At 39.4% G+C, this 17,126-nt stretch overlaps 1 protein-coding gene across 3 annotated transcripts in view; it reads right to left on the bottom strand.

Moving 5' to 3' along the window:
• ENTREP2 (endosomal transmembrane epsin interactor 2) overlaps positions 1-13,982 on the bottom strand; it is a 101,430-nt gene extending 87,448 nt beyond the window's left edge. For 2 of the 3 annotated variants that reach the window (XM_054169169.1, XM_054169168.1), the window contains exon 1: positions 13,360-13,982. In XM_054169169.1, coding sequence (XP_054025144.1) covers positions 13,360-13,602 — 243 coding nt within the window. In that variant the 5' untranslated portion in view covers positions 13,603-13,982. The remainder of the gene's footprint in view (positions 1-13,359) is intronic. The other variant, XM_054169170.1, reaches the window with a different exon arrangement.
• Between the last annotated feature and the right edge of the window lie 3,144 nt (positions 13,983-17,126).

The following is a 17,126-nucleotide window of genomic DNA, read 5'->3' as shown; positions in this document are numbered from 1 at the left end:
TGGGAAAACTGCAGAAAAAGATTTGAGTAGCTTAACCAGGAATCAAATTATAAATAAGAAAAGTGAGAGAAGAACATCAAAAGACACATGTCATCTGGGAATAAATTAGTAGGAGTATTATTACTATTAAGGAAGCATCATCATTCTCAGTTTACCACTTCTTTAGTACATTTAACCTTTAAGGAAGGTTTCTGTACTCTGAAAGAATCACCAGTATTCACTCTCAATCTTTTAACATTGATAAAAGAATTCTGAGCTTACAAAAGTCTTACAAAACAGTGAAATTCAGCCTAGGTCTAAAATTTAAATTTGATTACCAATTAATCTCTAAATATAGAAGCACTATTAAAGGACCAGCTGGCATTATAAAATTATGAAAGCCAACACTGTTTGGCATCAGCACTAGCTGGTGTTGCTAAGCTACTGCTGCTGCCCAGACAGTTACACACCATCAGGTATTTAATTCATGCAGACCAATGGGCTGAATAAGAGATGAAAAAAAAAAAAGGAAAAAAAAAGAAAAAAAAAATCACTAACAACCCACACCAACAAAAACACTCAAAATTAATGTTTATACTAGTAAAACTCAAATCTTACCTTCACAGTTTATGAAGTGTAATACAGCTTATGTGCATGATTAAACAATATACAGAAAAATGCTATTAGGCTTCAATGCTGTTTTAAAGTCTGTATTCTCTTTACTTGTCCTGTTAATTTACATTGGTTGAGGTTTGCTATAATATAGCTGTAATAGGTAATTCTATTGGCAGAAGGCAATTTTGACCTCTAAATAATCCCATCCTTTTCTTTGTTGTACACTGCAAGCCCAAGGTTTACGACTCTCTTATTTCTTGCCTTCCTCATACACTTATTACTGAGATCAATGACATTTAGCTTTCTTGTTTAATTTTTTTCCCTTTATTGTGAAAAACTAAATATGAAAAATATTTAACCATTTTTACTATCATACAGTCATGATGTAGGATTCTGCAGACTTTGATCAATTTCTGTGAAGGAGCCAAATTATGAAAAAAAAGAGCAAGGGAAAAGATTACAGGTCTAGACAACATAATAGAAAGACTGCAGGGGGTTAATTTATTAATAGAAAGGACACCTGGTAGCTGCCTTCAAACACACAGAAGGTCACTGTGAGCTAGGAGCCCAGGCAACCTGACAAAAGCATGCATACACAGCTCCTGGATTCTCAGCACAGGAACTGGAGACCATTACTCTCATAGACAGAAAAGTTACTGTCAAAATGATAATATTTTTACCTCACCAAAAATAAGCATTTTCTGAATCCTGTTTTTTCTTGTACAGCTAACCTCAAAATTGTAGGGAAAAAACCCACAAAACACAAAACCATGAGCATCCATTCTTGAAAGATCAGCTTAGTTTACCCTGTTCCAGTTTGTTCCAATATCATGTCCTAGAAATCCCCATTATATAAAACCAACCAAACAAAAACCCACAAACACTAAGAAACAACACAAAAGCACCCCACCAAGTAGGGGGAGGGGGAAGAGGGGGAGGACTGCAACCACAAACCCCTCAAAAAACAGAAAAAAGGCAAAAATATCAATAGCAAAAATTGTACAAAATATATTTTTTAAATTAAAGAGCATTACTTCTATTTATATATATAATAGATATAGATAGCTATGTCAATATATAGATACACATTTACTAACACTTATATTATAATCTGAGATTTCAACCATTATATTCCCTCATTATCTGTTAGTACATTCCTAAAGCCTTGCACAGACCACTGGGTCAATGAAACAACTCAATTCACTGCCTTTGCCAGATGCTAGTTATTTGTAAAAGATATATGGGCAGCCCATATTTTAAATTTCAGCCTAGAAAAAGTTTTAATTTCTCTGGCAAAGAAGGGCAAGAACTCATTACTATTATTACAGTTCTCTCAGCATGTTTGTACAATCTTGTTTTTCAAAGGTATTGCATATTTATAGTTTACTAAAATAACAGATCATCACTTGTCAGATGTTAAAATACAGAAGGAACAGATAGCACATTTCTTAAGAAAGTACTTTCAGGATTGAGGAGGTGTGAACCCTGTCTGAGAACACACTATTTGCTTACCCTCCTCATCTTCCCACTCCTCAGGAATTTCAAAGGGCAGCTTGGGGACCAAACATTTCTCCCAATTAAGTAATAAAAGCATTCTTTAACAGGCATCAAATATACTGATTTTTATATTAAAAATACTTTTTCTTTCCCCCATTACACTGAAGTTGTCAAAAACTTAGTGCCGCCTTCTGAGGAATCCAGTAAACCATGCTTCATCTAACTATACATTCTAAAACAGCTACATACCTTTTTTCATGCTACAGACCCCACCTTTTCTAATATAGAAGCCTACTGTTTCAAATTATTCTTTAGTAATTTAATTAGAAAATATTAGAATCCTTTTTTGCAAATCCATGTTTATAAAATTATAAAACTACTTTGATCTTCTTCAGGCTGATCTCCTCAAAAAGTACTTTTACTTCATCCAAAGTGTAATTATATGTATGTATATCATCAAACCTCTCACTTCCACAAGTGCCTACTGATTAAGCTAATCATTGTGCATTATTGTTAATCTGCAGGCTTCTTGAGGGCATCTAACAAATATAATTAAAACAACTGTTGAATTTTCTGCTTTCAGCAAACAACACTTCACAAAGCATCACATGATTTTTAAGTATAAGCTTTTCACGTACTATTCACTTTCAACCTTGTATGTTCTACACTGTTAGTCAGAATGTGGTCATCTGCTTTATTTCACCCTGTAGGGCTGCCTATAAGTTAGGACAATATAACTCTAAAACACAGAACTTATCTCTGGTTGCTGGTAAATAATAACAAGGAAAACAGATGTATGGTTGAACATCATACATTCTACCAATAAAACTATAAGACTCACTTTTGTGAGTTTTGGAATCTTATTGGTACATGACACTACAAGTTATGAGATGTTACTTATATTTTTGCCAGCTTTCTTCAGAAATGACACCTTGCTTAATGATTTAACTTACTGGCCCAATGAAACAGGTCATGGTTTCAGTATTGTGTTCTATGATGTTTTACACTAAATCTTTCCGCAAAAATATGCTCCTGACATTATTCCTTCCTTCTTAAACTCTACAGAAGAATTACATAAATAACAGCCTAAATTATCTGTCTCAAATATTTGATCCTGAAGCACTTATACTGCAAGCAAAGGAGGTAAACATGTCTCTGTTCAACATCCAGTCGGCATACTGAAACAAGATACCATAAGTACTACCAAACCATTCAGAATTAAGGAAATAATGCTTACAATATTACTTAAAATATTGCCTTAATTTCTAAATTATCTAGTTTTTCAGACTTTGGGCTACAGTCCATTACTGCCATTTTCCTGAGCATTCAATTTGGCATCAAATTCTTTTTCCTGATTAAGTCAATTGCACCACATAGAAGGAAATACATTGCCTGGGGACTCTATTTATACAGTTTCTAAATATAGCCAACTATAAACAAACAAACAAAATTTTTAAAAAATTAAAAAATCTTCCAGGAGCTCTACAGTTAAGCACATGCAAACTTATTTTTATATGGAACTACCTTGTTTTATTGATGTTATATAAAATATAACAGAAATAAAGAAAAGACACTTTCAGAGTACCATAAAATATCTCCTCTCCAAACCATGTTCCAGAGACACTGAGACTCAAACCCTACTGTGACTCTCTAACTGATTTCTCTTTTGCCCATTACCTCTTATCTTCTCTATTTTTCAAAACAGGTTAATTAATCAGATAACACAAGATAATCACTGGTGTCATTTTGGAACCAAAACAGCTGATCCAGGCAAAACCTCAAATTAAACCCAAACAATTCATACTGTAAGGCAAGCTTCTATCTTTTGTCAGGAGACAAACAGAAACTGTTGTGTGGAAGGACACCTACGGTTTGTCTAATGATGAATTATAGTTCCACAAGCAAAAAGAGTACTGCTTCAGAGAAAGGTTCAGTGTCAGAAATGGAAAATGGTTTTGCTTCCTTCTAACTTCCTTCCAATTTAGATTCTCAAACCAATAAAGGATCACACACTTTGGACAATCCTCAGCTATATAGGACAAGTATTGTCACTGGGAACAGCACTTTCTTATAGCTGGTCTGATAATGCTTTCAGACACTTGATTCACAACAAGTTTGGTTAGGAAGATAAGCACAATAAGCACAAGGTCTGTGTTGAGTCAGATGAGCATATGGTTTCTGGTGGACGGCAAAATGCCACTCTGATGTTCATTATACTTATTATATGTGTAACACCTCATTGTTTGTACTGTCATCATTGCTCTTGCAGTAAAGGGTCTTTTCTATTCAAAGGGCAAACATCATGCACCAATAGCAAGTAGCCTGTCAAATCACAGTGCTAGCTTCTTAAAAGCCCACAGGAAAAGCTACACTGACTATTTCTACTACTTTACTAGCTAAGAAAAAAATATATTGAAAAAATATGAACTTCAGTATGGTTGCTAGTTACTGCATACTGTAATAGTATTTCGCTGGATCTCAAAGTATAGTCTGATGGTGAAGTTTTATTTAAAATCTATGATCTAATTTCATAAGGAAGGGAAATTTCTAAAGGGAGGAAAGCAAGTAATTCTTAAATTACTTCCTAAATTCTTTAGGTCCAGAGTAATCCTTGTTAGGTATAAATAGAACAAGAAGCATGCTTTCAAAAACTCTTTAAAAAGGCTAATGTCTTCTACAAAAACAAGCATTACATTTTTGGTATACAAGGACTTAAATATATTAAATCTGACTCCTACCTACCACAACAACATTCCTAGTCTCTTTCTGAAAGAACAACTATTGATGGTACAATTCCTACCTTCATGAACAAAAGGCATGGATAAGTTGTTAACATTTTGTCCAATCTGTACAATGCTATCGGGGAAGAAAGTGTACCTGCCACCCCTTCCATCGAGTCAAGATAGTATCTTGGTAGTCTGTCACCTGAGACATGAAAAACAGACTGAATTATCTTCACACCAATGCAAACACGAGGCTTGAAACATTGTCTCCTTCACCCCTCATGACCCATGAACTTCTAGCTGTACAAAAATCATGCAGCATTTCAGTTTTCAGTCCGATTTTTCACAAGTTTTCTAAAATTTTTGGATTTAGCCTTTGGAAAGATTTTTGTTTGGTTTTCAGCCACAGTTACTTTCAATATATGACAAAACTACTTTCTACCATTGTTATTTTCAGAATACCATAGCAGTAAGTATGTTAGCCACAAGTTCACACCACTATTTTAAGGAGTGTGTCTTAGAAAGTTATTCATGATTTGTTTACAGAGCCAGAAACTGAAAACCTACTTTAGTACCATTGATCAACAAATGCTTTCACTGCTATAACAAAAGAATACCATCCAGTTTAATTCGCTTGCTTCAGACACAATCACTACAATGCATAATACTGAGATAACTACTTGTGTTTATTATTTAATGATATTGTTTACTGGCTCTTCACTATGAATACTGAAATAATACTTCTTGGTTTGATTTTTGGAAAACTAAAGTGTAGTCTTACTCTCTGTAGCAGGCCAAAAGTCCATCTTGAATCTTAAAAATAACTTAATTCACAATTTCCACTTAGATGAAAACAAGTTTCTTCTCTGAAAAGTGAATGTTGAAGTGGCATTATGAAGCCACACATTTAGTATCTCTCAGTGCCTCTGGATTAAGTGTGTTCAGCTCCAAATCACCTGTTTTTTATCTCACCTGGCACAAAAGGCTTATCTAAAAATCTTCAGATCAAGCCATGCTCTTTTCTACAAACAGTAGTAAAAACCATCTCCTAAGTAAATTACAAACAGCCTCATAAGAAAATTCTATCCCTTACATGAAAATAATTCTGCTGAGATAAAATCTTTATAGATGTCAGAAATAACGACACTATATTGCTATAAATGGGGACAGTATTTGCCTGATCTGCCTAATTTACATAAATTAATTGTGATGGCATCTAGAATGAAAAAAGTTTGTATCAAAACTGAAAGCAAGACTGAAAAAGTTAGCAACTCCTACTTTATAAATTATACATATATACACACACACAAATGATAGATTAAACTTGTATTGCTGTTTCAATTATCCATGCTTAAATTGAGATGTTGCAAAGACTAGAAATCCAACAGTTCCAGTCAGTTTCCTACTCTAAGCAAAAATTTATGCTCTTCATACTGGTTGCATTTTCTCATTTTTATCTGGACACCATAATAATGACAAGAAAGCCCACACTTGTTGGAATATTTTTAAATCACCTCTTTTTTTAATCACAATATATGTGAAAATAATGTCTCATGGTAAGCAATGTAGCAATAATTCAGAGAACCATTTCTCATTTACTGCAACTTAACCCAAAGATACTCAAAATACTCAAGATACTCAAAATCAACACAGAGCACTGTATCTGGTTCTCCAAACTCCTTATTTCACCCTGCAGGCCTGCATCAAATTACTAATGAGGATGTAACCAGTGCCTAGGAGAAAGGATCACAAGTCATGTGGAGGGAGTTGACATACTCTGCACAACACAGGAGTTTTCAGACTGGCCTTAAAAATTCTACTTGCATAAGCAAAGAATAAATGGAACAGGTACAAATCTGTTTGCAAAAGAATTGATTTCTAAGAAAAGAGCATGTACATTATATACATATTGGATGAACAACTACTTCAGACAAGCTTGTCTAGTCCCATGAATTAACACCAGTCGCATTGCATTTTTTGTGCTGTTAATGCACATCTTTTGTTTGTGTTTTAACCCCCCATGAAGCAGATTTGTGTTCTCTGAGGATGCTCCACCATTTGAATGAACATTCAGTGGGAGCATCTACATGATCAGAAGTAGAACACTGATACAGACACATGCACACACCAAAATTTACAGTGGTAAGTTATACTGAAGAGAGGACTAAACTTTCAAATAGCATGAACAAGTACTTTAAAAGGAGTTAGGAACATAGTGTTCTTTAAAATCCAGATTGTAGCATCTTCTTACGGGGTAGAGACTGTGATTTTGTCAAAGAGGGATGACTTAATTTTCATTTTGAACTTAAATATTACCTGCACATAAATTCACAGAAACATTCAGGTTGGAAAAGACCCTTGGGATCACCAAGTCCAACTGATAACCCTACTCTACAAGGTTCACCCCTAAATGGTCAATAAAGATGTTCAACAGAAACAGTCCCAACATCAAGCCCTGAGGAACACCACTTTGTGACTGCTGGATTTAACTCAATTGACCACCACTCTTTGGGCCTGTTCATCCAGACAGTGCTTTTATCCAGCAGAGCATGTGCTCATCCAAGCCATGAGCAGCCAGTTTGCCCACAAGAATTCTGTGGGAAACAGTGTCAAAAGCTATGATGCTCTAAATTAATACTGCTCAGTTTTAAATTCCCTAGCCTTGTCACATCTGAATAGTAATCCTTTAAAGCAGTGTGATTCCTCCCATAGTGAAGAGTTAATGACCACACCATATTGTGCTTCTAGAAGAGCATCTTTAAATACACCACCAAAACACTTACATATTTTGAAGCAGTTCATACCATACAGAGTCCCATTATCTCTTCTGCTCTTTGATTCCAGAAGGCACAAGAGTGAGTAGAAAAAAAATGAATTGTGAAAGAACAGCTAATTAAACATGATAATTCAAAACTCATTCCTTCAGTTAGCTTCAACACACAACTAAAATGGAGGTGTAATAAGTTCAGCAGTTGCTAATGACTGGGTAATTGACCTTGGAAATTCCCACTTCAGCTAAGCTACTTATCTATTTCCCAGTTTCTCAGTAGACTGTAACTGTTCCACTTAGCTAGTTGTTGTAAGTTCCAGGGCAGTATTTACTGTCTTTACAGCAAATGCTCATACATTTCCAGCATTAAAGAACTCCTGAAAAGGTCAGTAACAATTCTGGAAATACTTCATTCCTAAAGAGACCAAGACATACACTAATCTTGCCACAATAAATTAAAAAAAAAACAACAAAAAACCACCACCACATTGTATGTTAACAACAGTTAAGAGACTCATTCAAAATATAGTATTTTAATTCTTCATTCTAGCTGCCTACAGAAGAAACAAGCAAACAAAAACATAAATAAATAAAAAATAATAAATGCTACTTCTTCAAGACTGGACACCTCCTTCTTCCCATCAAAACAGGGCATATTTGATTTCTTCACCTATTACTTTCTGTAACACAGAAGTTTATAAACTAACTTGCAGGATAAAGTGCTTCTCAATCCCATAAGGCTTAGGCAACAGACTATACTCAGAAGCAATAAAATCTGACCTGCCACATGAAACAAATGCAGGCTTCCATGAGTCTAGTGCACTGAAGACAAAAAATCTCAAGGTCACACTTTGCTCAAAATCCTCAGGAAGCTACAAATAGAGATTTCTAGTTCAAAAAATAAAAAAGGAACACTGTCTTCTTTCTGATTGTTCCTCTTTCCAGCTGTCTAATTTGCTATCATTCCATCTGGACATGGAATCCACATTTTTGCACATGATCAACTGTTCCAAATGTACCCATGATTTCCTACTTGTTGTGATTATATGATGCGTATGATCCCTACGTGTAATCCAACAGCATAGGATTTAACTGGCATCTAATAACAGGTTTCAACAGCCGCCTTCTACTCCTTTTTTTTTTTCCTGTTACACAATATTGTTATGATACACAAATCAAGAATGCTGAGAAAATGAATAATGACCAATTGCCTTGACAACACATGTTGAAATCTTGCGACTGTCTTGAAGTCAAGAGGCAAGGCCATGCAGCTCATAAAGGAAAAAAAATGTCTAAAGTGTTAGTAAATCCAATCCATGGAGTAGTCAGAAAAAACAGGGATGGTGGGCTAGCTAAAGCAGACAATACCAGACAAAGTCTCAAAGAATCTGAGTTCACATAATTCTTTTACAAATATATATATAACTGGAGGTTGGCTGTTGCAATTCTTAAGTGAAGAGTTAACAGCAATTAGTCAAACATTATAGTGCTACTTTTTCCAATTCATCAACCAAAGTAGCTGCTCTTATTTTGTGACTACAACACTGGCTAAAACCTACCATAAATTCAGCCAGATTTGGTAGACACCTGACTACTGGAAATGAGACTGTGAATAGGAAAAAGACAGGTTAACAAATCACTTGTAGGATTTCTGAGGTGATCCATTCCTTGGTCTTCTAAATTCCAATAATCTGAAGCATGGAACATCAAGATAACTGTTATTATATGGGGGATGCATAATCTTTCAGGAATGGCATGAACTCTTCAGCAGCTACATAGGGATCGCAGTTTCATTTGCTCCCTGGATCCAATTCTACATGATAATCTGCATGAAGACTTGCTAAGTATATAGACAAGTATATAAGGTTTTTCACATTTCCCAGGAGAGAAGTTGGGTCTGAGTTTACCTTGACTATCTCACTATTGTATCTGTTTCCCTTTTCAAAGGACACAAAAAGCCTGTATGTCACAAACCTTGAAGACATACTATATAAAAGCTGCCTTTAAACCAGAGGACTTAATCTGTTTTGAAAATAGGATACAGATGAAAAGAGGCAGAATTGAGAAGCAGCTTAATAAAAAGGAGAGGCAGTACAAGATCCCCCAGCAACACACTTCTACACAAGAATACGACCCATTGTCAAATAACTATATATATAAAAGAACAGCCAGCTCATACTTCGCTACATGTTCTTCTAGGATTTCTAGTACAACAGTGTGATTTTAGAAACCTGGTTAGTCTTATGATTTAACTTAAAATTTTATTAATGCTTTCCCATACTAGAGACAACTCATAGTCTATGAAGCTGGTAGTTTTCCCAAAGTGGGGCAGGAGGAAAAGAACAACATCCTATTGTGAACTTCAAATAATTTCAAGACATGACCGCAGAGAGCAAGATTTGCTTTTGTAGGTGGCCTCAGAGAGCTCTGTCAGGCCTGTGGTTTGCTAGTGTACCCACACTGATTCAGTAAAATATAAAAAGCCTATAAACTACAAATTTGGTGTAAGTTTCAGATTCTCAACAGCAAAAAAATAAGAAATGCTTCCTAATATTCAATTGACTAGGGACCTACAGGAAAGGCAAAAAAAACCTCATTATTGCCTACACTTTTGGGAAAAGTGTAGTGATCTACCAAAACAGCCTGACATTTAGACCTGTTTTTCCACGATCAAAGTGAGGCTGTGCATGTTCTTAAGAGGATAAAAGACACCTATGTTCATATACCTTGTATGACAAAGTACATACTTTTTTACCTGACTGTGAAAATGCTGTTCTCTGAATGAAACACTGCAATGGGAACAACCTGCCTGGCTCTCCACCACACAGGTTTAAGACCTCAACAATGATTTCTGCCTAAGCAGAGAATCAACCAGGGCCTCCCCATCTCACCCTCAAAGTCCTTTGTACTCAACATGAGGCTGATTCTCATTAATTACCTTAAAATGCTGTAACACAAAATATTTTTTCTCTAGTAGAAAACTATAAAAGATAATATAAAGCAAAATGGTTTCATTTCCAGAATGATACTTAAATAAGCTTCAAATTCTTCAATGCTTTGTAGAAACTATGGTGTCTTGTTCTTTAAATAAACTTTCACTGCTACAGTCACTTGACGTGATTCCAAAAAGAAAGTGACAAATCAGAACCTTCCCTTGCATTTGATGAGAGAGTTTTCTCTGAGAGGTGTAACATGCAGTTGTAACAGAATGTTACAAACACTGGTAAAATATGTTTTTTAAAAACAGATTCTTACAAAATTTTTGCAGCCTTCCTTTACACTGACAGGAGAGTTGCTGAAAACCAACACCACCAAGACTACTCCATTTTAAGATGTGCATTTCTAATGACTGAAAAACTACAGCATCTCACACACAAGCAAAAAAAAAACCCAAGCCAAAACAAAAACAAACCCAAAGTTTTAGAAATGCTACCTGACCACCCAGCAATTCTGTCAGTTCCAACAGGAAGGGAAAACAAAAAGAAATAAAGTGTTCGTCGAAGGGAGTCAATACACCTTTGACTGAACTTCGGCAGCAAAAGATAAAGAATACTTCCATTATTTTTCTCTCATGTAATTTAAGTCACCTTTAGTTATTTCTTTAACTGCACTTTCCAGGAGCAAGCTAAAAACGTTCACTCTTCCACAGAAATACTCCTCAGCTGTATTTGTTGAACTAAACAGCTCAAAATACTTTTAGAAAAGGCAGTGCAACCAACTAACTTGGCTTCAAAAAGTTCTTTAGGGCTCACTGTACTTGAAAACTGCACTGCTTCTACCTTATTTCTTGAGACAGATAATGAAATTAGGAGGAAAGTATGATTATTCTTATGCTTCAATACATCAGAATGACTTTTTCCAAAAGTAGACTCTATTTTGGAAAAAATTTATACCTGCCTCATTCTGATAAGACCAGGGCAGTAAGGCCTTCCAGTCAACACTCTTGCAATACTTTCCCTGCACCTTCTACCAATTCACACCACCTGATATCAAGGCTTTCCTCTCCATGATGAGCAAGTGATGTTCATGGAAACTAACTGGAAAACCTACTTTTATGGGGTTAACAGAAAGGAGTAGTAAAGTCACTCACAGTCCAAACAACTGTATAAATTAGAGCACTCTAATAACCCCTGTAAGTCTCTTTTCACAAAATACTACTGGAGCTGGAAAAAGTCATGCTTATGTTGTATACATTCCTACTTCATCTGCCAAGACAAGAAACCAAGTCTGCCTAAGTTGTGATATTTTAGTAGCATAGTAATATGTAAGTAGACAGATTCTTAATTTAAAAGTCATACATCATCATGAGTAGATGCATGTTAGCTTGCAGAGGTTCAAATTCAAAAGAATGATTATTACAATACCAAGGCTGCTAGTACATATTCATGCTTCTTTTAAAGATAACAAAAAATCTTGGCAGAAATCAAGAAAAGTAATTAATCCAGAATTGTTCTTCTGCTCTTAAGGACGGGGGGAAAAAAAAGTAATTAGGCATAAGAACATATTAAACAGATATTTTCTAAAATACCACTATTTCTGCCACATGTTCAGAACCAAATAATTTATCTAACAGTTCTGGTTTCTTACAAGCACTTTTAAAGCAAAAAACTCTCCAGGGTCCATTAAAAGAGCTGAGCAGACATCCTTGAAACCAATAACATATTTAAATGAAGCAAATCTTCCCCAATATCATAGAGTCTGTTACTAATGTCCTCAAAAATGTCTAATTCTTCTTAACTATCAAGTGCCATTTTGCTGCTTATGAAACTTTCTCGACATGGTCTTACATCAATGCACCTATGTGCACTGTATGCATACTCACATGCAAACCCTGGCAATCAGCATTGTGTGAGGACAGCCAAGTAAAGAGATGTACTGATTTTTATTTAACTTATGCTAGCAGGACACAATGGAAAGAATCAAGAAAATCATGAAGCAATCAAAAGGACCCAGACTTTGGTATTTGCACTCAGAACAAGCTTTTCCTTCAGATCCCCAGTCCCGTGGGGCCAGCAGCCTCTACCATGGGTCTCATCCTGGCCTCTCTCGTGGCAGGGAATTTTGGGTGCCCCACAGCCACAGGCCTTTCCAGCCCTCCCGGCGCGCTGGCGCTCTCCCTCTTCACTGTGAGTACCTCAGAACTACTCCTGCTGTGCTCATCTCACTTTATTACCTTCAGCACAAAGTAGCTCACGGTTGAATTTGCATCCGAGCACAAACCTGCGCCGAGACCTTGAGGAACCGCCGTTACCTCAAGGTGAACTCTCGGACAACTTCCAAGTCGGAGCCGTTACAGAAGACGCCGGGGACAGCAGTAGCAGCCCGCCAAAACAATACCAACCGCTGTGACAACGCCAAATGTTGTTCACCCAACTCTAACCCAACACTGTCAATAAGAGACCGAATCGCACCGGCTAACCTTTCCAAAGGAGACGAGGCGCCGTCAGTGGGCTGCCGGACTGAGACCGGGGCGCAGGAAGCATCAGAATCGCAGCGAACACGGCGCATCGAGCGCGGATCTCTCACTGACCGCCTCAGACAGCGGATCGGGTAAAGACTCTCACCCGCCAAGCTCGCTCCCCAGCACCGCCCAGGGGATGGGGGTCGAGGCCCGAAAGCGCCTCTGCCGCCTCCCACCGCCCACCTGTAGACGCGGACCCGCAGCCCTGAAGCGCCCCGCGGCGCGCGCCCACAGCGACCGTTGGGCCCAGTCAGCAGCTGTGGGGGCGCGTGGCTGTGCTCCCAGCCCCGCTTCCCGCGCTCCCCCCGACTCACCGAGAAACCGGCCCAGAAGGGGCAGGAGTGGCGGACGCGGGCCGAAGTGGTGAGCGCCAGGGCGGCGAAGCTGACGGCCACGATGAGGCAGCCGAGCACCATCTGCGTGACACCCAGGGCCAGCATGGCCCGCGAGCGGGCGCGATGTTCGCGCAAGCGGGACAGGCTGCGGGACAGCACGGTTGGGCTGAGGGAGCGCGCCCCGCCGAGGGGCCTCGCAGCCCCGCCGCCGCCCACCGGCATCTTCCGCCGGGCCCCTCACGGCACCGCCTCCTCCTGCCCCCCGCGCCCGGCGGGGAGGGCGCGCTCCGCCGGGCAGCCGGGCGCGAACGCTGCGGGTAGCCGCGGCGCATGGAGGAGGAGCTGCCCTGCTGCCCCGGGTGACCCGTGTGGGGCGCGGAAGGCAGCGGCCAGCGGGTAGAGCAGAGCAGGACGGGGCGGGAGAGGGGCTACAGCCGCCCCCGATCCTCGCTGCAGGCGCAGCCGGGGGCTGCTGCGGGGCTGCAGCGCAGCGGGCGCGGCTCGCCCTCAGCCGCCGGCGGGGGCGGCCCCGGCTCCGGCCCGGCCCCGGCGCCGCTGGCTGGGCGCACGCACGAGTAGAAGCGGAACCCTAATCTCTGGTCCACCGCGGCTTCTGTCTCCTCGGCGGAGGGAGGGGGAGAGGCAGGGAGGGGAAGGGGGAAGGGTTGTTTACGGCCAATGGCGGGCGGAGGCAGCGGCGGGGGGATCAGCGGCAGCCGCCGGCGGCCCTGGGAGGAGAACGGGGTGTGCGAGACGGGCGTTCGGCGGTCGTATCAGGGCAGCCCCAGCACCAGGACAGCGCCGAGCCGCAGCCTTAGGGAGCAGACGGCAGCCTCTCTCCCTGCCCGCCTGCTACGACCCGGCACTGCCGTGCATTAGGCCACGGAGGGGAAAATCTCCGGCACCTGGGCTTAATGCAGCAGGGTACCTGGCCGCCCCTGCCCCCGGCCCTGGCGCTGGGTGGTAGCGTCCAGGCGTAGAGGAAGGAAAGAGGTATTTCTCCGTGCTGTACAAACGGCTGAGTGCTCAGGTCCTTGTAACCTCCTTCCCGCTCGAGTAGTATAACAAGCGTGCAACACCCTTATTTAAAAACCGTTTTTCTGCAGAGGGGAAAGAAATGATAGTGATAACCTGTAAGAACGTGTAAACACCTAGGCCTGCTTGAGAAAAACACACCACCAGAACCCCAAACCAAGAACATTATCTCACTCTGTAATAACAGCACTGTAATTGGCTAGAGCAGTGTGATTTTTTTATATAGAGGAAGGGGTAGGTGTAGTCTACATACCTGCAATACTGCAACTTTGTTCATTTTGTTTAAAAAAAAGAAAAGAAAAGAAAAGGCAACCCATACAGCACCTGGAAACGATCCTGAAATCATTGTTTACAAGGTCCTTTCTTCTTTGCTCTCAAAAATTATTTGCCTTATTTCCTCCCCCCCTTCCAAACCCCGGTGAGGGGGAGAGTGGAAATGGATGCCTTAATAGGAAAACATCAATGATGAAGTCTCTTCTCATACAACAGATTTTTACTGTAACACAAAAAATTCCACACCCATCAGCTTGCCATTTTTCACTTCTATCACTGCCTCTCATACAAATGGGTTAGGATAGCAGACAACAGTGCTAAAACATTACTTGCACATGTATTGAAGGGGTATTTTAATCAGATTCAAAAAGCACCTGACAAAACTAGACAAAATACACTGAAAACTGTTTTGCTACAAGGTTGGTGGTTTGTTGTTTTGTGGTGGTTTAATGTGTTTTGGGGTTTTGTTTGGTTAGGGTTTTTTGGGTTTGTTTGCTCCCCCACCCCCTCTTCTTCCCCTTCTCTAATACAGGGTAACACAACCAGTAAACCAAAAGGAAGGGTTAGCTTTCAATGTCTTCATTTCTCAGACTGGGCACAAACAGAATAGGAGTCAGTTAGGAACAAAACACTACAGCAGACACCTCCCTGGGCCCCATATTTAGCCAATATTCCTGATTTGATTGCCAGCTCACATGTGCTAGGTCCCATCTGAAAGCCCAGACGGAACAACTAGATGAAGAGGGATGGGGATGTACAGTAATGAATCACAGTGGATTTTTCTTCATTTCTTCATGCTAGCTCACACTAACTTCTTGTTTTTAATCAAGTAGAGCTGTTTGCTACAAATATTGGAAACATTATTTCAAACTATACCTTTCAAAGTCAAAGCAGAGTCTCTGTTACAGTGTTCTGCCAGAGTGAAAAGGCCTAACAACAACAACAGAAAAAAAACCACCAAAAACCACCACCACAAAACCCAGAACCAAACTGAACCTTCATTAAATGGGTCATCCATCCCAGACCACCCAGAAATGCTTAAGGTCATTCAACAGCAGGACAATTAGAAATCTTATAAAGAACAAATGCATTGAAAACTCCGAGTGCTCTGGCTCAGGACTGAGATGACCTTAGGGCTTGGAGAAATTAGACACTCAGTACATTGGGGTGTGAATTTACATCTCTATGGCAAAATACAGCTACCAGAAAACAACTATTTAACTATTTTAACTTACAGTAAGAACCCACAGGTGTTTACACAGTATCCCAGTATATTGGGTTGGAAGGGACCTCGAGAGATCACATCTTTTTCACTCCAATTTTTCTGAGCATTCTGGTATAGATATTGCTCAAGGTCTGAATTAGCTGTGAATACACTTGTTCGCTTTCTTTGAAGGCACTCAGCTGCTGCATTAGAGAATTATTTGAGGGCAACTTGGGAAGTATTGTCCTTGTCTTAAAGTGGTGAATAATTTAAAAAATATTTTCAGTGGTATTTTTCAGTGCTGTATTATTGAATATAACTTAAACCGGGATGCAGTACTAAAATTTCTTTCACAACTGCAGTAACAAAAGCTTTGTAGCAGCCCTGTTTACATCTGATACACCAGTTTTTAATTTAGCAAATAATTTCATTTCCTGAAAGCAGCTAGAAAGGGACTACATATCATACTTTACTATTAGCATATTAAAAACCATCAAAACTCAGAGGCCAGCATGATAATGATCTCACTTCCACAGTAATTGTCTCATTACTGTCAGTCTGTACTGGCTCCCAACCAGTTCAGAAAGCAGTTGCATGCTTCGTATTGGTGGATCAAAGTTTGTATTCATTCTACCTCACTTTCAACTTTGATGAATTTCATGCATCTTGATATCTACAACTGTTATCTGACATTAAGTAAATGACAGAAACAGAAAACAACCAAAAAAGTAAATTCAAGATTGCAGTAAGCCTCACTTACCAATTAATGAAGATAAGGAAACTGCTGAAAAGGTGCCCAGCCACTGTCACTTACACATAGCATGCCTCATATTTGCATAGCTTGCATGATTTCATTAATTTTATAAACAGCTCTTCTCTCTCTCTGCATATAGCTCTAAGGACTTAAACACTACTGATCCAGGTTGTCCTACCCCATGCACATCCTAAAGACATATGTATCTACACATACATGAAACAAAAATCACAAAACCTAAAATACCTCCTTCCACATCCAATCTTCATATGCTGACTTGAAGGTTGTGGTGGTTTTTCTTTTTATTTTATTTCTACTATTTAGTAAGTAATTTATCAGCAGCTCTGCTGTAGCAATAAACACACCGTTTTCATGTTCATAAAGTCAGCAGCCTTAAGTCTTGATTAAACAGAGACACAATTACACACATTGGAAATCATTAACCATTTAAACACATTCTGTCCCAAAGGATGCACCAAC

This window comes from Dryobates pubescens, chromosome 17, assembly GCF_014839835.1.
Source record: "Dryobates pubescens isolate bDryPub1 chromosome 17, bDryPub1.pri, whole genome shotgun sequence".
Taxonomy (NCBI): Eukaryota; Metazoa; Chordata; class Aves; order Piciformes; family Picidae; genus Dryobates; species Dryobates pubescens.
Note: the sequence above shows the minus strand (reverse complement) of the source record. Positions and strands in the feature narration are given on the sequence as shown.